The sequence below is a fragment of the Panthera tigris genome, chromosome B3 (genome assembly GCF_018350195.1).
Source record: "Panthera tigris isolate Pti1 chromosome B3, P.tigris_Pti1_mat1.1, whole genome shotgun sequence".
In the NCBI taxonomy this organism is placed as follows: Eukaryota; Metazoa; Chordata; class Mammalia; order Carnivora; family Felidae; genus Panthera; species Panthera tigris.
Genome location: NC_056665.1, coordinates 40584746 through 40603549, shown reverse-complemented (window position 1 = coordinate 40603549; position 18804 = coordinate 40584746). Strand labels below are relative to the sequence as shown.

The window sequence follows — 18804 nt, the reverse complement described above, 5'->3', positions numbered from 1 at the left end:
ACTTTATCAGATAGCCTCAGAAAAAAATTATTCTAATCACATTTCATTTTTAGGGCACAATATCATAGAGCTGGAAGAATCCTCCTGTACAACGTAGTCCAATTTCCTCTTGGCATAGAAAAAGCTGAGGACAAGAGTGACTAGGTGACTTCCTCACATACAGCTAGGTAGTCTCAGGGACTAGAGAACTAGAAGTGTGAAGTCCTAAGTGGGATTCTGAATTCTGTCCTAGCTTGTCCTAAAAAGTTGAGTGAGATGCAGTACTTCCTTATGCTTCTGGTACCACCACCTTTTCAATGGATACTCTTAGTGTTTATCTGATATCTGCTAATTTTGGTTACTTAGTCCCTACAGTGCAAAGGTTTTCGAATTTGTAATGTATGCCTTGCCATCTTTGTTTAATTCATTTGATGAACACATTACCGAGCACCTACCATTTGATGCTCACTATGGTAGCGTTAGGAATATAAAGGCAAACTTGCCTTGTAGTAGGGCTTTTTGCCAGATTGCTGGCACATTTTCGGATTTCCAGCTGGGCAGCCTGGGGGATGAAAGACTCCTAAATCCCTGGGAATACTCTGTGCTGTAAAGCCCAAATTAAAATCAACAGCATTGTGACAATGCTAGTGGATAGCATTCAGGGTATTGCTTACTGATGGTTTCTGAGGAAGCCCAGAAAAAGAAGAAATGTTACTCCAGAGACAGGTATACCCGTAGAGAGATGAGGAGAAAAAGAAAACAAAACTTAAGAAAACTTAAAAAGGGAAACTAGGATGATGTTATTTTTAATTTTTTTTTAAATTTTATTTGAGAGAGAGAGCATGAGTGGGGGGAGATGGGCAGAGGGGGAGAGAGAGAGAGCAAGAGAGAGAGAGAGAATGAGAATGTTAAGCAGGTTCCATGCTCCGTGTAGGTGGTGCTCAATAAGAGGCTCAATTCCACTACCCTGGGATCATGACCTGAGCTGAAATTAAGTCACCCAGGCGCCCTGAGGTTATTTTCTCACAATCTTTTGCAGTTGTCAAGACATGTATTCTTAGTTGGACAAGTGAGAGTATTAAAGTCTAGAGAGACTAAATGACTTGCCCCAGGTTTTACAGCTAGTTAATAACACAGAGGGATGGACTAGCACCTGAGTCTCCTGACTTCTATTCCATTGCTTTCTTGTACACCTGATTGCTATAACAAATGAAAATGACAGCATGTGGGGGGGGGGGGCAGTTATGGGTGTGGGCTGTAGTACACCTGGCTTGCCTTAAAGGGAAGCTCCTTGTTTGTTAATCTTTTTTTGTAATGCTGAGGCTAAACTGACCTGTTTCTGTTTCAGTTCAGTGCCAGTATCACTATTGACTTAAGTGAGACTCTTTGTGGGAGAAATCAATGTGTAAGACAGACAGGAACTTTGTTAAGATTGTTTTCATGCATGAGATGGATGGCTCCTAAGGCTGCTACCACTGAACCAAACCGTCCTGGTAGATCTGAGGAGTCAGAGGTCAGGGACCACATCAGTAAAGTACCTCTCATTAGGGTCACCTGGGACAGGAAGGTTGCTTGTTTTCTAACTTTAACACTTAGAAGAGTCATACAGCCTATGACCTTTGCCCTTCTTAGCTGGTGATAGGGGCCCTTTGTCAGTAAACCATTCATGTGGATTCTACTCCACTGTTTCAGGTCACTCCCCCTATTAAGTCTGAGGCAGCAAAGGGGTGAACTGAACTGCTTTTCTCACTGCGAGGGAGGTTCATGCATTATGCTCAGCCAGTTAACAGGTCAGAGGAATGAGTTTCCCACTGTGTGAAATGCCTTCCTTTATTATATATGTGTATTCTTTTCAAACTTGCCTTAGCATGAGACCTCCTGAAAAACGTGTTGTTTCTTTTCTTCTAGCTACAAAATTAGAAATATTAACGATTTAGATTCTTTAGGCGAATGAATACTTGTGTGTGTGTGTGTGTGTGTGTGTCTCCACATTTGTGTGTCCTTAAACAATGTTCCCACTGCTTCCTCATTCTTACAGAATGAAACTCTGAAGTTTGAAAGTGTCTAAGTCCTGAAGCAAGATAATTGAATGTGACAGGAAAACAGGAACCAGAAGACCTGGGAGGCCAGGAAAGATTTGCATTGCAAATATAAAAAATAAATAATGAGGCTTCTTTTTCTCCCTTACAGGGAAACTGGATTCCAAGATCCATCAAGGAGCAAAGAAGGGGTTAATGAAGCAGAATAAAGCTGTCTGACCCAGGAGAAAAGGAGCTATACAGCATAGTGGAGTTTTGTGTACTAAAATTGCTATCCACTGGTCCTTTGGAATTGAAGCATTAGAAATCTAAAGGCTTGGCATCAGGCTTGAATCTTTGAGAATTTAGACTCTTACCTAAATCTGTATATTTTTCTTAAAGAGTGGGATTCTTACTTTATGTAGTAGGTCAAAATCTTTGAATACATTATTTATAAAATGCTATTTTAAAAATTCTAGGTCTTTGACATTTTTCTCAAAATGGTATCAGAAAAGAACAAGTTGGAAATTACTTTGCTTTCTGAAGCTTGGATTTGAGATTGGGAACTTTCTTAGCAAAGGTTAACAATTTTTTTGAGAGACCACTTGAATTTTAAAGTTTCTTTTCAAAGTAATAGCCTGGTTAGAGTATTAAGGTGTTTGAGGAATCCTATGTTTAATGCATACCTGTGATGGGACAGAAAGGGTTTTAACAAGTTTTTTGCTCTAGTCCAACATGTCTTGAAGTGAACAGTCTTCAAAAGCTGAATAACCTTCATTGGCAGATTTTTTTTTTTTTTTAAGGGATAACCTGAAAAGGTGCTGCCACTTTGTTCTTTGGTTTGAGATGTTAGGACATAAGAAGATCAGACTGGGAGAAGATAGAGCTACTTGCTCAAGCAACATGAAACTGCCCTATTTATTTTGTGGGTATTGCAAAAGCATCACTTAGATGGGACAATTAGAAGCAAACTAAAAAATAAAGTCCCTTCAGTAAATGTATTCATATACCCCCAAATGCTGAAACCCAACCTTTTAAACCATCACACCTCAGAAAGCTATGAGCTTTGAAAAAATAGGTTGATTTGAAATGAGATTTTTTACTCATCAGTCTGGCCCTACTTAGTGAAACACTTTTTTTCTGAGTCTGTTCAGCAAAGCTGTCAGAATCTCAGTTGCTGGCATCCTCAGGAAATTCATGGTCTTAAATGTGTATGTTCTGCTTTTTATAAAGCACCACCACCACACTAGGGAAGTTGGATTCCCTCCAGCAGTTGTGTGCATGACTTAAAAAAGAGAGCACGCAGGAGAGAAAAAAAAAGTGCCCTGTGTTATGAAAAAGATTAATTTCCCCTTTCTTTAATCCTTCATATTCAGCATGTATTTGCATTGAAATGCCTCCACTCATATGCATTGATGTTCACTCAACTGTGAACTCTGCTTGTTGCATAGCTCTAGGCACTGGTTTTGTGGGGGCCTGATCACTTTGGATTCCCAGGGAAAATCTACCCGATTCTTGTTCTGGTAATGCAAATATGCAGTATTCTCTTTCTTTTCCTGCTCGACTTCTGTAGAGAAAATGGAAAGGACAGCTAATGGTACTTCTTTAGAGGGAAAAAAAAAGTCTCATTCTGGTCTCCTGAAGACCCTAGTATTATTAATGAAGCCACACTGTGTTAATAGTTTACCAAGCAGTAATATCTTGAATTCTGCACTGGAATTGTCTCGTTTTCTGAGTACCAAAATAAAACCAAAAGGCAGGAGGTGAAGGACCCAGGAAACAACAACCACAAAAAGCTACCTGCCTTTTTATGTGAATGACAGCTCAAGCACAGAGGAATCTGGATTGATTTTTTTTTCACCTGGGTAGATTGTGTGTGTACACCTAAAGAAAAACATCAGGAGCTGCAAGAGTTCAGGTTATGCAACCATTTTGTGTGCTGTGATAAGAAAGTTTACAAGAACATTACAGATTTACAAGAACTCACCTCAGCATCCAAAATATGCAGCTGGTGCCACATGAGTAAATGGCAGAGTAACTTGGAAACTTCTTTTCATGGTTAGACTGTGAAAGCCTTTTAGTTCACGTGGTGGTTGGTGGTGTAAAGTCTCTCTTTTATTTGTGGGACACTCGGGAGGAAGTGTGGGAGAGACTTGGGGGTAGATGGCCGTCAGTTGCTCAGTGATGAATAGCATAATTTAAAGCCTAGTGGAAATTCTTAGCATCCTGAGTACAAACTCGCCCAGGAATTGCCTTTCAGTGCTTTACAACACTTTGCACTGACCCTGTTAACTCTGGGACAGCTTGGCCTGAGGGAAGTTTCACATTTCTGAGCTGGTTTTCTTTTGCAGCCTAAATATCTGCGCCCCCTTTTGGATGGTTGGGTTCAGTGGCTCTCAATGTGTATAGTACCTGAAGGGTTTAGTGTTTTTTGTTTTTGCTGTTCTAGACAGGGTCCTGTCTCAATTATGTAAGCTCAGAGTGGGAGATACATGAAACAAGATACTTTCTCTGTCAGGACTTAGGAGGCTTTGACTTTCCAGTCAGATGTTTGGATTGGAGTAAGGGTTTTTTTTTTTTTTGCTTGGTATAGCTAATCTAGAGAAAGAACTAGGTGTCCCCTTTTTTCAAGCTGGAAGTGTACAGAAACCCATTTTTTCCTAGGGAGTAGCTGTGAAAAACTTAGACTTTGAAGATTATTTTTAGAAAAATTACAAAGTTAGGATTTTTATGAGTTATAACCCTTAATCTCTTTCGATTTTAACTGCTGTCTATACTAAAGCCCATTTATATGGATTTCATTTATTTGGTAAAATTTTTTTAATGCTTTTGCTAGAACTCCTAGCCAAGATTGAGACAGTGTTGGGGTTGTTCTCTTGCCCAGCTAGAAAAGACCAGTAAAAAAAGCAAGCATCTATTAAACTAGAGAAATCAACTAACTTCAGTTTATTAGGCCTAGGGGGAGGAAAGAAAGGCCTGTGATGAAGGATTTTTTTTTTCCTTGAGATTCAAATAGCAAGTACACATCTGCTGTTCTCAGCTTCTGTGAATGTGTTTGGAGGGAGGTGATCCATATCACAGACACCAGCAGCAAGGGATCCAGCATGTGGAAGGCTTTTCTACTTCTCTCATGCAGAGAAGAAAGACCATAGCCACAGTTCCTTCTGACACAAAGAAACTTGTGTAAATGTCTGTCCATTTATATGTGTGCACATAATGTGGATTAATTCATGGGGTGAAACTTGGTAAACTGATCAGATTTCAGATTTCAGTTGTGACAATGGAGAGCCCAGAAAGAAAACCTAGTAAGTGTGGCATTCTAGTTTGGAGTCAGATAAATAGGGCGATGGGGGTGGATGGGAGGGACTGAGAATCCATACGAAGTTGTGACATAGGAAGGGAATAAGATGTTGGCACAAGGGGCAAAAAAAATGTCAGTACATAAGATTTGACAAGAGTCTAGAGCTGTACTGTTTAATATGGTAGCCACTAGTCACATGTGGTTATTTAAATTAAATAAAATTAAGAATTCAGTTCTTCAGTCACATTAACCATATTTCAAGGGCCCAAACAGTCACATGGGGCTAGTGGCTTCTAAACTGGAGGACATAAATATAGAACATTTCCATCATTGCAGAAAGTTCTACTGGACAGTTTGTTTGGAGCACGGATCAGCACACTTTTTCTGTAAAGGGCCAGATAGCAAATATTTTAGGCTTTCCTGGTCCTACAGTCTCTGTTAACACCTATTCAGCTCTGCTGTTACAGTGCAGATGAATCCATAGGTAATACATAAATGATGACTGGCTATGAGCCCTTAAAACTCTATTTGTGGACACTGAAATTTGAATTTCATATTAATTCTCACACCACAAAATATTCTTTTGTTTTTCACCCATTTAAAAATGTAAAAAAAAAAAAAAAAAAACAACACTCTTAGCTCATGGGACATACCAAAACAGGCAGTGAGTGTGTCACCCATAGTTTTCCAATCCCTGGTCTAGAGGAATAGGAAGTCAAAACTTAAGAATCTTTGAGTGTACAGGATATTTTGAAAATTTTTGGTGATTCTTCCAGGCTTGATAACTTTGGCTAAAAATTGAGGTTCACTGTAGGAGTGTTTATTTTCCTTTGTTCCCTATTTTTGCAGTCCTGTCCTCTCCAATGATAGAGTCACATGCTTCAGTAAATGATGACTACTTGAATGTTAAACCCTTAATTAAGTCACTTCCAAGTCTAAAACACCGAACCATACTCTTTCTCTGCCTGCTAAGTAGTTGATTCCTCATTTGTAACGTCGTCCAGTAAAGACTGGAAATGTCTTATCCCCAGGGATCAATTCTGTCCTGTACTATACTAGAACAAGTTGAATTTTGGTGGACCAAAGGGAGATTCTTCTTCCTCAGCTGTGTGTGTGTGTAGATGAAGAGTAAAGGGGTTTTATGACTTGGCTCTATCCCCAAGTCACACACTTATCTTGAATGGCACTGTTGAAGGATGCCTCAGGATAAGGGAAGAAAGGAAAGATAAAACTGCAGAGCTAAGATGGTCAAGGACACAAGAAGGACGGAAGAGGGGCTAAGAATGGGGAGCTTTGAGAATTAAATTTCTGTTTGCTGTGGAAAGAGGTGGAAATTTTAGGGAAGAGGTCATGAAGTGTTTGTTTCACAAGCAAGAGGTGGGTGGGAGGGTTCGGGTAAACATCGCCTGAATGTCTACTATGTAGTAGTGCACTGGGCAATAACAGATGAATGACAGATAAGGAAAGACATAAGTTACAGTCGTTAGAAAAAAGAATGGTGGGTTGAAGAAGGACAAAATAGGACTTTTAGATAATAAAAAGCAAGATTTGGTAATATCCGATGGTGAGATGAGATCTAGAAAGATAAATGGGTACTTTGGAGAGGAAAACAAGCGTTAATCCTAAAAACAAAAAACAAAAAAACTGGAGAACAAAGGACAAAAAATTGGGGGGGGGGGTGATACTTTGCTGAACCAAGGGATAAAATGGATGAAACCATTATGAGCTGTCCTAGCTCTTCTGTTCTTTGTGGATGTTCACGTTCAGATCCCTCACGGCCTTTTCCTCACCTCATGGTTGAAAGATACATACGGAACTGGTGTCTTCTGTATTTAAAATATGATACTTCCTCCAGAGACCTCTCTGCGAGGAAGTCAGGTCCAGAGAGAGTTCTTTCCAGGAGGAGAGAGCGTTAGGTTCGAGCTCTCCAATCCAGGTTTCTTCGAGTTTCTCTATGTTTTAACCGGCTCGCCGGGTTTTCCAGCATTCCCAGAGCTACGACTCTATAATCCGGGCTCCGTGTGACCGCGCATTCCGAGACCCAGGATTTGGCTCTTTCATCCAGGTTCCGGGTTTCCCCGGCGCTCTCCCGCTCCAGACTCCACAGCAGCCCGGAATCCGGATCCGAGGGCCCGGTAGTCCAGTGTCCGGGTCTTCGGGGCGGCCCTGGTTGTCCCGGATCGCGGCGGCGGCGGCGGCGGCGGCGGTGGCGGCTGAGGGACCCGCGGCCCCGGACACAGCGGCACCGGCCGGGCGGGGCGGAGCGGCGCGGGGAGGGGGCGGAGAGCCGGAGCCAAGGCGGGGTGGGGTGGGGGGAGGGGCCGCGGGAACGGATGGCGGCCTGGGCCCCGTAGCTGCGGCGGCTCTACGGCCCGGGGCCCCGGGCGGGCGGAGGTGGCGGCTCCCGGGACCGGCCGCGCGGTGAGTCCGGAGCTTTGTGTGGAGCCGGGGCTGGGGGAGGAGAGAGGCCGCGGCGCTGAGGGGGGCCGGGGCTGAGGGGGCCGGGGGCAGCGGCGCCTGACGGAGGAAGTGGGGGTTGGGGGGCTGGGGCGGAGCGAGGGGAAGGTGTGTTGGGGGGGGGTCGTTGCGTGGGTGGGGGAGGGGGCGTCGAGGGGCGCGGGGTGAAGTTCAAAGCGTGGCCGGGGTCGGTTCAGCCTGAGGGTAGGGGTGCCCAAGAGGGGATTAGGGTCTGACCGGGTTGTGGGGACAGGCCAGAGAGTTTCAGAGGCGAGTCTGGGTATCTCGAGGGGGCGCAGGGCGGCTGGGGCTAGTCAGAGTTAGGGGGGTTCAGGGCGAAGGGTTGGAAGCTAGACGTGTGCGCGGCCCTGAGAGGGGGGGAGCAAGGTGGCCGGGAGTGTGCAGTAAGTAGGTTGTGGGTGTGTGCTCCTTCCAGTCTCAGGTCACATTTACTCCTGTCCTTTTCTTCAAGATGGAGGGATCCCTGGGCCTGGCCCTTAACTGCTCTCCATGTACCCCCGGGAGGATTTGTGACCCTGTCCTGTTTGGAAAAACCCATGCTGCCCTCTTTTCCCTTTATGTGTAATTACGGTTGGATCATCTCTGTGCTTTGCTCAGATTCTTCTTCCTCCCTCCGGGGTTGAGGAGGAGGAGACACATCTGACCAATTAATGTGTGTTTGTGAAACAGGCAGCAGCAAACAGTCATTTCAGCTTCTAGGAATTAGGCTCACACAGGGTGGAGAGATCAGAGCCCTTCAGGGGGAATATTTCTGAACAAATCACAGATGATTAAATTCTCTAAGAAACAGCTTCCTACCTAAATGAGAGTGGGAAAGATGGGGGAGAAAGCCTGTCTGTTTCCAGCCATGTGTCCAGAGCCCCAGGGGTTGAGGAGAGTCCCCAATCCCCCACAAGCCTCTCTTTTCTGTACTAGGCTTTGCTCTGCAGCCTTGAGTTAATTTCACCCCTGCTGCTTTGTCTTGGGGGAGGGAGTGCTGGTTTAGGCTGTTGTGAGGAGATGACTGTTCTGCTGCCACACACAATAGTCTGTGTCATTTTATCGGGAGTGCTACCCCAGGGCTGAGAACTGCTGCTGCAGAGATAAACCGGTCCCTCTCACCCGCCTATTGTGTACACAGTGAAGGTCATAGGTTCAAGTCTTGTCTGAGAGCTTTGGATATGCTCCATCTCCCAGGCTTCTCAGTGCCATTTTCTTCCTTTTCCAGACTGGGGCTTGCCATTGGAGGAGGCCAGACAGAAAGGCTCTTCTTTTTGAGTGAGGAACAATGCAGAGCTCATTGGCACACATTTTTCAGAAGAATAGGGGATGCCAGCCATGTTGTGCCTGCCTCTTTGGCTAGCCTGTACTAAGTTGTGGAGGAATAGTGTCTGGGAGACTTAATCCCCATGTTTGTGTCAGACCTTTAAGGAAGAAGACTCCAAGTGGAGGTTTTCACTCTTGTTTGAACCATCATATTTAATTCTTTTTATAGAGATGGGACACTCAACAATGATTTTTGTTTGTTTAGGAACACCACTAAAAACCTTTGCAAGGTTAAGACAGGAAGTCAAGGACCAAGTACCTGTTTAATGGTGACTTCCTGGTCAGTAATAATTGCACAACACAAAAGCCACAGAATTTGCCTATTTGGGCAGGGGCTGTGGAAACAAAACTTTCCTTTAAATCTTTATTTTAATTCTGATGAAAAGAGGTGACTTGCTCATTATGCAGAAAGGCCATATCTGCCTTTGCATTAGGGAGAAATTGGTCAAAGTGATGAACATAAAAATCCTTTGAGGTCTTGGGGGTAATTAATGAGAGAAGGATGAGAATGAGCTAGAAGAAACCCCATCCTTGTAAATATCTCCTAGAAATGCCCAGATAGTAGTTAGGTACTATTAGTTGGGTAAGAAATCATTTGGGATTAGAAAGGAGGTTTCCTTTTAGGATATTAAAGAAAACTTTTCTTTAAGAAGAGATTGGAAAGCAGATTCGTTGTGAGAGGGCAGTTATACACAATGCACTGTGTACACAATAGCCACCTATATCCTGTAGGTATTCTTGAATAGGAATTTTAGCCTTTGGTTTTGGGAGAGGTCTTTCTGAGGTGTTGAGTGTGACTGTGTTGTCTCCCTCATTCCTTTATTTCAGTGAGTTTCTGAAAATGATGACTTGCCACTTAGGTGTTGGGCTTTGTTGGGAGGGAACATGTTCTTGATGTCAAAACTCTTATTAAAGTCTTAGCTAGAGGTGTTGTCTGTCTTTAGGCTATTTCCAGCAATCTGTCCTCAGCCTCTGAAGTCTCAGCTAATACCAGAGTCCCAAGCATTTTGCTCGTGGGTTGTGGACCTTCATTTTGAATCCTGTCAGGTGACAGTGAAGGCAGAAGCCTCATATTAAATTTGCCCTGATTAGATGTAGTGGTTTCAGAGTTGGGCCCTTGGCACAAGGGGTCTTTATGAGTCTTCTGGTTGTGACCATCTTGCAGAGAGCACTTTGGTTTTCTTTGTAGAAAATGTTTTTCTTGTGAGAGATCTAGATGGCTGGGCAGATTAGTGCTTATTTTGTGTGAGGACATAGGAGCATAATTTTGGCTCCTGGTAGTAATTATGTTGTAATTAGCATATAGCAACTAAACGACTGGAACAGGATAATTTGTTGAGGGGTTTAGTGATTGCTCTGTCGAGTAGAAGTGCCACTCCTTATTTATTTGACTCGGAACGCTACTGCCTGGGCTTAGCCGTGGAGACTTAAGAAGTACGGGGATGATGTGTGAGCTCCAGAAGTTCTCCCTCTCGTTACTGCCAGGTACCATAGCACTTTCCACTGCCACTTTCTTCTGCTACAAAGGTAGCTGAGCAATTGTTATTTCCCTTGTGGAAAACTAGTCATGGGTGGGAATACTGCCAGACAGATGGGGCCACTCTGAGATGAGGCAGCCTTATGTTGTGTGGCAAGTTTTCTTTTCAGCAGCTGAATTCTCACTTCTGCTTGATTTTGAAAAATCCGTTTCCTTATAAAACAAAGGACAACAACAAGAATAAAACCCCACCAAATACAAAATCATATAGTGTGCTAAATACGCCTTCGTGATATCTCTCATAAAAGTTGGCTGTGGCAGACAAAAATGAAGATCGGTGATGCTGATTGGCAGGTTCTGGGCCCACTAAGTGTCAGTGAAGGACTCTTTTCACTAGGGAACAGGTAATTCACTGAAGCACCTGCCTAGCTGGGCTTGTGGAATTGGCAGCAGCTGTGCAGCTGAAGAGGGATTATTGAGCAGGTGGTTAAAGAATCACATGCCACAGTGACAAGAAAATACTGGGTCTTCCGTGGTTTAGGTTCAGTTCGTATGTGTGAAATTGCTCTTTGTTTCACATTTCTTAATGCCTGATACAGGTTTGTTAGTGAGATGATAATGGAAAAGAGAAGAGATTCTTCTTTCTCTGTGTTTCTTTTTAGATTACTGAATAGCATCCCTTAGACATGGTCCTAGCCGGCCCTATTGTATTTCTGTGATTTCTGGCTTTATGCCCTATGAATGGGAAGGAAATAGTGGTAATTCAGTTTTCTAGTGCTTGTTTATTAGAGGGAAATGGGAAGGAGAAAATTCTTTGCTTTCAGTGTGGTGAAAAAGATTTAGTCCACTGGGAGGATACCCAGCAGGTTTTATGCAAAGGATATAATTGACTTTGTGTGGGTCCACCTGACATGCCTCACTCAAGAAATTTGCATGTGTTTTTATTTTGTGAATGTAAATCTCCACATGAAGTTTGCATCTCTTCAGTTGTCCTGTTCCATTTTAGTTTTTCCCAGTACCTTTATAATTCTTTTCTCTGGCATTGAGATTAACATCACTTGTTAGGATCAAATCACCCAGGGCCAAATCACGTTAAGGAAATACCTCAGCTACATATTTATCTTAAAAACAAGTATAGCATTTCCTCTAACTTGGAAGAGGACTTTCTATTTTTAGGCTTTTTGCATATTCCCTGGTTTTTCTTCTAGGTTATTATCATCATCTTCCATTAATATTTTTCTTTCACATCTTCATGCCACTCTAGTAGGCAGTGCCATACAGCCTAAAATGTATAAGCAAGTAGTAACTCGGGCATTTATGTTCTGACTTTTTAATGCCTTCCAGTCATTTTCTGTGTTAGGTCAACAGGCTGTGTACTCATACTGAATCTCCATCTTTTTCTTTCTCCCTCTCATTGAATTCACCAGGTATCAATTAACAGTTGATTGAAGGAAAATATGTGATGTTAACTGTTTTTGAAGTTCAGAAATCCCTTTTCCAAGTGGAGTGAAGGCTATGACCTATTTGCCAGAAAGACAAATTTAGATACATAGATCAAATGTATTGATTTAGAGGAAAGGGAGGCAACATTATGACCCTGAGACAGGGCCAGTGGACCACTGAAAGACAGTGACATTTGCAATAATCTGCTTAAACCTAGTTTGTAACCTAGCTTTAAGTGGGAGCCTAACAGTTATTGTATAGTATTCTCTTCTGGGAAAGAACTTAAACTTCTCTATTTGCCTATATGAAGCCGTCACAGTTGTTTGTTTGTTTTAAACTGTTCATAAACCACCATATACTTTCCTAGCATTTTCAGTAGTTTGCTTCCTCATGCTTTTTCCCCTCCCCCATCTCTCATCCTAGTTCCCTGCTCTGAAGACTTCTCCAGCAGCTTGGAAACACTCTAATTACTGTAGCTATTATAGTCACAACCCAGATCTTCCACCTCCTTCCCACTCACCCCTTTCTATCTTCCTTCCCCCTCCCCTTGCTCTAGCAGCAGGAGTTGAACTGCAGTCTCATGAGCACAGTCAGATCTATGAATGAGCTTTATATCTTGTCAAGGCAGAACTCCAGATCCAACAGGGCTGATTTTTCATGGTCCTCTTGCTGTTTGTTCTTGGATCAGAGTCCCAGAAATAAGAGATGGCAAATACCTATTAGGTCATATCTAGTCCATCACTCAGGAGCAAACCTCCGATCTTTCTCTTGTCTCTGTGAGAATTTTTTCCTTCTTTCTTTTGCAGGTGAGAGCTGTCTGATGCCAGGCAGGCTCTGAAACTGCCTTCTTTTTATTGTGCTCTCTGGTCATTATGGCCAGACTTTGCTCTCTCGGATTTTTATTCTTACACCGTTTTCAGGATTACTTGCTCCCAGCAATATCTCTACCCCCTCCAACTTCTGTCCTTTTTGATTGTTGGTACCACACTTATGGGTTCCTTTCGTGCCACCAGTTATCTGTACCAGAAGTTCTCATTTTTCAAACCGTTGCCACTAGGACCATGTGGCATTGTCTTAAGGAGATACATTAAAGAGAAGCACAGGACATACATGCTAGCAAGTAGTAATTAATAAAATGGTTTAGAAAATATGTGCAAGGTTGTGTATGCCCTTAATAAGAAACCGCTGTACTGTATCAACAAATAACTGCTGCTTTCTGTTTAATTCAGGGTACTTTCTGTTCTAACCCTTTTTCTCCTTACGTGGATGAATTTTATTTTTTGTGGGTTAGTTATAGTTACAGTGGAGTTATTGTCTGATTTAAGAGTGTTACGTTTTCTTTGCTAATACAGCTTTTCAAAGCGTAGGGTATGGTGTCATACAACCCCAGTTCTCATCACTATTTTGCTTCTGACTAGCTGTGTGACCTTGTGCTAGTCACTCCACTGTTTTCACGGGCTTTATTTGTGAAATGAGTAAATTAAACAAGATCATCTCTTAAGGTTCCATTTAGCTGTAGAATTTTATGGTACTAAGATTGTGATGGAAGAACAGGACAAATTGCTTGACATAAGAGCAGTTCTTTTACTGTGTCAAAAATATAGTCAGTATACAGAAAGGCTAATGAGTACAGCCTTAGTTCCCTGGGGCTTGACCCTCACTCCTCTTTGATATGTTTGTAAAGCATATGGTGTGCGTTTTTTAATAGGCCATCTTCTTTTAGAGTGTCTTATACTTTAATTCTGCAGGTTCACCAGCTTGTCAAATGTATTTTTTTCTAGTCTGCTCAAGCCATAGATGTAGGAATCAGAAAGCTGTAGAAAAAGAACCTCAGCTTGTGGGAAGGAAATTGCACCTCATAGGATTTGCCTAGATATCAAGAAAGTAATTTTATGCGTTAAGTCAGCAATCTAAGATTTTTAAATCTCTTATATCTGAAATCTTTGAGCCAAAGAGTCAGATTGGCTCGATTGAGCCAAATGAGACTCATTGTGGAGGTGGGTTGGGTACTTTTCCATTTTTGACCACTCACTAGAAAACTTGCTTTGAATTAACTTCTTGGGATTAAATATGGTTGCGCACTGTGTTTTGTTTGGAAAATAAAATGATGTGATTTTTCATGCCAAAAATGCTAAATTAATGACATTTGTTGAACTATGACTAACAAGGAAGATCCCTGAAATACCCTGAGGGACTGAGGGATTGAAAGCTGGTAGGTGATTGTGGGAACTTTGGAATTGACAGTAATATTAAGAAATCTTTGCTTTCAAGCAGTGTAAAGGAATAAAATTGCATAACCAAGTTAATTCTCCAAGTTAGGATTTTTATCAGCATTTCCTAGTTAATTCATGGATTTGGGACAATAGCAGCTATTGAGAGTTAAGAAGATGGTGGTCTTTTAGTCTTTTCTTTCTTTCTTTGTTAATATAACAACATTACATGTTTAATCTACCTTTGAACATTGGAAGAAGCATTCACTGTTTTTAAATTTGCACTTAAAACATCCATCAGTCTGTAATAGAAAAATTTGGTGGGTGGAACTGTTATTTGTTTTGGACTCACAAAAAGTCTTGGGAGTGCTTTGCTTTGTTACCTGCCATCTTTAGCATATTACTAATTTTTAGGTAATGTAAAGGTTATTTTCAGAAGTGCTCCACTTGAATATGAGATTTTAGAAAGGTTAATATTAGAAATATAAGTGGTTTTTGTAGATGGGTTTTGTTTTGTTTTGTTTTTTAAGTGTCAGGTGACACATAGGTTATTGAATTGGAAAGTGGCCAAAGTATACACCATGCAACCCTTGGAAATGAAACTATACCATGAATGAAATCCAGATCCTGGCAGTTAGGCAACATTGCATGATTGGTACTGCATTGCATACTTGTACCTGTAGTTTCTTAGGCTGTAGTTCAGTCTGTAGGGGATGAAAGCGGTGTTTGCTCTATTCTGTGTACAAAGTACAGCTAGTGGGCTTTTGGCATGTTATCAGCAATGTTTGTAGCAACACTCCTAGGTGGAGGAGACTGGGTTTTGTTGGGATGAACTTTCATTTATGTGAGCAGAAGTGGATGTTTAAGAATGTACTTTGTAAATTTCAGTTATAAATTCTGAGCGTTGATGTCAAACTCAGCATTTATCTTTGTTTTGGAACTGATGCTCCTAGAGCAGTCTTAAAGAGTGATGTCAGAAATGGAACTATAGGAAGAGAAATGAAATTGTGCAGCTTATAGAGTATATAAATCTGAAAAGTATATAAGGAAGAAGGAAAGCTTTTTCTATGTGACATCTGCTTTCAAAAGTACCTCCAGTCTTTGATTTCTGCCTACCCTTTTTTCTCCTAAGCATTACACTTCTTCCAGTTGCCATGACACAAAATTTTGAACTCCTATTTAGTTCTTTTTCTTCCTGGCTATCTCATCTAATCATTCACTAAATTTGGATTATTCTAGATATCTTGCCATTTATTTAGCTTTGCTTTTTCACCTGACCTAGTTCAGGCCTTCATCTGTATGTTATTGCAGTAACCTCATGGTTATTGCCTCTTTCTGTATTCTATAGTACAGACTGCTGCAAGATTATTATAATTTTTTATTTATTCACTTAACTGTCAAGCCAGACATGGTCTCTGACCAACAATCAACTGATAAAAGTATGATTATGAACTAAAGTGCTCTGAATGGAAAGATTTTGGTTTTAGAAGAGTATATAATAAGGAACCCCAGTGTAGTTGGTTTTTTTTTTTTCAGTTTAATATGTATATTTTTAGTAATCTCTGCACCCAATGTGGGGCTCCAACTTACAACCCCAAAATCAAGAGTCACATGCTTCTCCCAACTGAGCCAGCCAGGTGTCCCAGTTGTTTGGTTTGTTTGTTTTTTTAGATTTTATTTTTAAATAAACTCTGTACCCAGCGTGGTGCTCCAGCTCACAACCCTGAGATCAAGAGTCACATGCTTTACCAACTGAGCCAGCCAGGCATCCCCCCAGTGTAGATTTATATAATCTTTTTTTTTTTAATTTTTTAATTTTTTTAAATTAAAAAAAAAATTTTTTTTAACTTTTATTTATTTTTGAGACAGAGAGAGACAGAGCATGAACGGGGGAGGGGCAGAGAGAGAGGGAGACACAGAATCGGAAGCAGGCTCCAGCCTCCGAGCCATCAGCCCAGAGCCCGAGGCGGGGCTTGAACTCACGGACCACTAGATCGTTACGTGAGTCGAAGTCGGACGCTCAACCGACTGAGCCACCCAGGTGCCCCTATATAGTCTTTATCATTTCACTTCTTGCTGAAAAACCTTTAATGGCTCCTTGTTGCCTACATAGGCCAGAACTCCACATCCTTTATAATCTGACGAACCTTGGCCTTTCTCACCCTTATTTCATTTATTTCTTACTCTGTTCATAGCTATTCTTTCAGCTTACTTTGTGTTTTTCATTCTCAACACCCTGTTACTTTTTTTCTTTTCTTTTCTGTTGGAATGACCTTCCCAGGTCCAAAGCATTCAACTCCAAATCAGACCCTTCTTCAACCTGCCCAAAAATTTCATCTCCTTCCTGAAGCTTTTCTTAATGCTTTTCTTCCCACCCAATTATCTCCAGAATTGATTTCATCTTCCTCTGTATCTCCCAAACTCTTTGCTAGGATTTTTGTTACAGTACTTTATCACACATTGTCTTTAATTATAGTTATTTGTGAATATATTTTTTTCCTCCCTCATTCTTAGCTGCCTAAAACACCTCTGTCTCCTCTGTTCCTCATGGATTCTGTCTAGCCCAATGCTTTGAATATAACTTCATGCTTAATTAATGCTTGCTGAATTGAATTGGAATTTGATTTTTGAAAACAGAAACTTCTTGTAGTTGTTTTTTTTTCAGGCCTCCTTTTACGCTAAGGTGACTTTCATTCAACGCATTTTATCCTAAACTGAATAACCTAGGAACAAGGCAGACTATGAAAGCTTTCAGAAATCCTTCAGACTCAAGGACGAGCATTTGTTGCTTTTACTTCCTGCAGCAATACTGTGGTTCCATACATCCTAGCTGATGGAAGACTTTGGGGAGGGGAAGGAGTAGTACATGCAGGTGGAAGCAGTGTAGGTCAGACCTGGGAACCAGATTGGTTCTGGTAGAGGGAATATAGGTACTGTTGGGCCCTCTGGCTGTTGTTGACCTCTGGGAGGTCTATTTTAGTTTTTCTTATTTATTTCTCTCATTCCATAAATATTTATTGGATTCCTAGTGTAAGGTGAGAGAGGTTGGGAGTGCTATAGCTTTAAGTAAGATGGTCTTTGAGAAGTGTGGTGCTGGTGTGTTACTGGTTGTTAGGCACTTCGCTGAGGTTGTTGAATGCTGTTCTGCCCCGCAGAAAGAGAGAGGCAGAAAGAGAGAGGCAGTGTCTGCAATTGTTCCAAAGAGTCCAGCTGACATAGAGGGGAAAATAGCTACTCTTTATGTTCTTTTCTCCTGGCTGCTCCTCTGGCTGGCATTCCTGGAAGTTAATCATGGTGAAAATTGCAGTCAGTCATGTCTGGAAGACACCAGGGGTAGAACTGGAGCCCTGTAGCCACTTCCCTGAGGGGTGGGATTTACCCTTCTGCTGACTGGGTCTTGGATGCCTAGAGTAATGGGTGAGGTAGGCCTCTGAGTCATCTCCTTTCTCAAGGGAAAAAGCCCAATATCATGACCTTTCTTGTGAGGCCTCAGCAAAATAAGCTTTCAAGGAGCGTGCACTCTGCTCCCAGCTTAAAAATTGAATTTTCAGGTTTGTGGTATTTTGACTTCCTCTCACCACATTGTTAACTGTGTTCTGTCTCAATACCTAATGCATTAGCCTGAGGATGAAGATGCTCTCTTGTTTGACTTGTGTATTGTAAATTTTCTTATAATTCCCTTTCTTGTCCTTTCTTACCCCTTCTATTTTATTATTTTTCCTGTTACGTCTTTCCTTTGCTTACACAAAGCTGATAGGAAACAGAAATGCCTTAGGTCAGACTGCCACTTTGATAATTGGCTGGAAGCTAGAATTCCTACCTAATATACAAGAAATGGAATGTCTTATTTCTATCCTTGGGTTATATAGAACGCAGCTTGTGGACATCAAGCTCTCAGCTGGTTATACTATATTGCTATTTGAGATAGCTGAGGTGCATGGTACCTGAACGCTATTTTTAGTTATTTATACATAAGCTTGTGCAGTTGCAGTGCACATGGAGACCTGTTTGCTATTCCATAAAATGTGCTCTCTTTGATATATAATTTTAGAATAAAGGTTCTTAATGAACTCAGGGCCATGCTAAGAAGAATCTGTTACCTTTGGGCAGATGGTTCTAATGTTAGGTGGACTCCTAAGCACATTTCACATAGCTTTTCTCTGAATTTGCTGTTTCTCAAACTTGAAATCCTATATTTTTCACTACATGTATTAAATGATACAATAATACAATACTGATATTGTGAACTTAAAGGCTGGCAGTTGTTAATTCAAGTGTATGTTGTTTTTTTCTTTAGTGGTTGAAAGGATCTCCATTTAATTGACCAAGTTGTATTGCTTTGCTAGTTAAAAATACCTTAACATAGCTTAGGTTGCTGGTGAAAACTGTTTTTTTTAGTAGTAATGTTTCTGTGGTTTGTATTAGTTGGCCCTTCCAATCCTAGCAGAGTTAGAAATCCTGGCAGTGTGAATTTCAGATGCTTTCCATAACACTATCTGACAGAGGGAGAAGTGCAGGGCAGTGTTTGGCAATATTGTTTCTCTTGAGCCTTTCTATAAGAAAGAAATTCAGTTTTAACAAGGTCAAGTTGGG

General features: G+C 41.5%; 3 protein-coding genes across 10 annotated transcripts in view; 2 read left to right on the top strand and 1 right to left on the bottom strand.

The window, feature by feature from the left end:
- The window catches only part of TRIP4 (thyroid hormone receptor interactor 4), an 83321-nt gene extending 80856 nt beyond the window's left edge, over positions 1-2465 (top strand). For all 6 annotated transcript variants that reach the window (XM_042988647.1, XM_042988646.1, XM_042988645.1 and 3 more), the window contains one exon: positions 2170-2465. In XM_042988647.1, coding sequence (XP_042844581.1) covers positions 2170-2237 — 68 coding nt within the window. In that variant the 3' untranslated portion in view covers positions 2238-2465. The remainder of the gene's footprint in view (positions 1-2169) is intronic.
- A 4748-nt stretch (positions 2466-7213) lies between these two features.
- The window catches only part of ZNF609 (zinc finger protein 609), a 211708-nt gene continuing 200117 nt past the window's right edge, over positions 7214-18804 (top strand). For 2 of the 3 annotated variants that reach the window (XM_042988640.1, XM_042988638.1), the window contains exon 1: positions 7627-7719. The gene's annotated coding sequence lies outside the window, so the exon portion shown is untranslated. Of the gene's footprint in view, positions 7235-7626; positions 7720-18804 lie in introns of those variants that run through there. The other variant, XM_042988639.1, reaches the window with a different exon arrangement.
- Positions 7356-8314, bottom strand: LOC122239495 (vegetative cell wall protein gp1-like). Its single transcript, XM_042989213.1, has 2 exons — positions 8209-8314; positions 7356-8065 (listed from the first exon to the last, which is right to left on the bottom strand). Exons 1-2 carry the CDS (start codon positions 8312-8314, stop codon positions 7356-7358), a joined length of 816 nt encoding a protein of 271 aa, XP_042845147.1.

Bases quoted from the DNA above. Each gene is read 5' to 3' on its own strand.
- LOC122239495 (XM_042989213.1), bottom strand. From the start codon at position 8,314: ATGGGTTTTTCCAAACAGGACAGGGTCACAAATCCTCCCGGGGGTACA. The intron at 8,066-8,208 runs GTAAATGTGACC...AACTCTGACTAG, and splicing joins TCTTGAAGAAAAGGACAGGA to CCCCAGCCGCCCTGCGCCCC.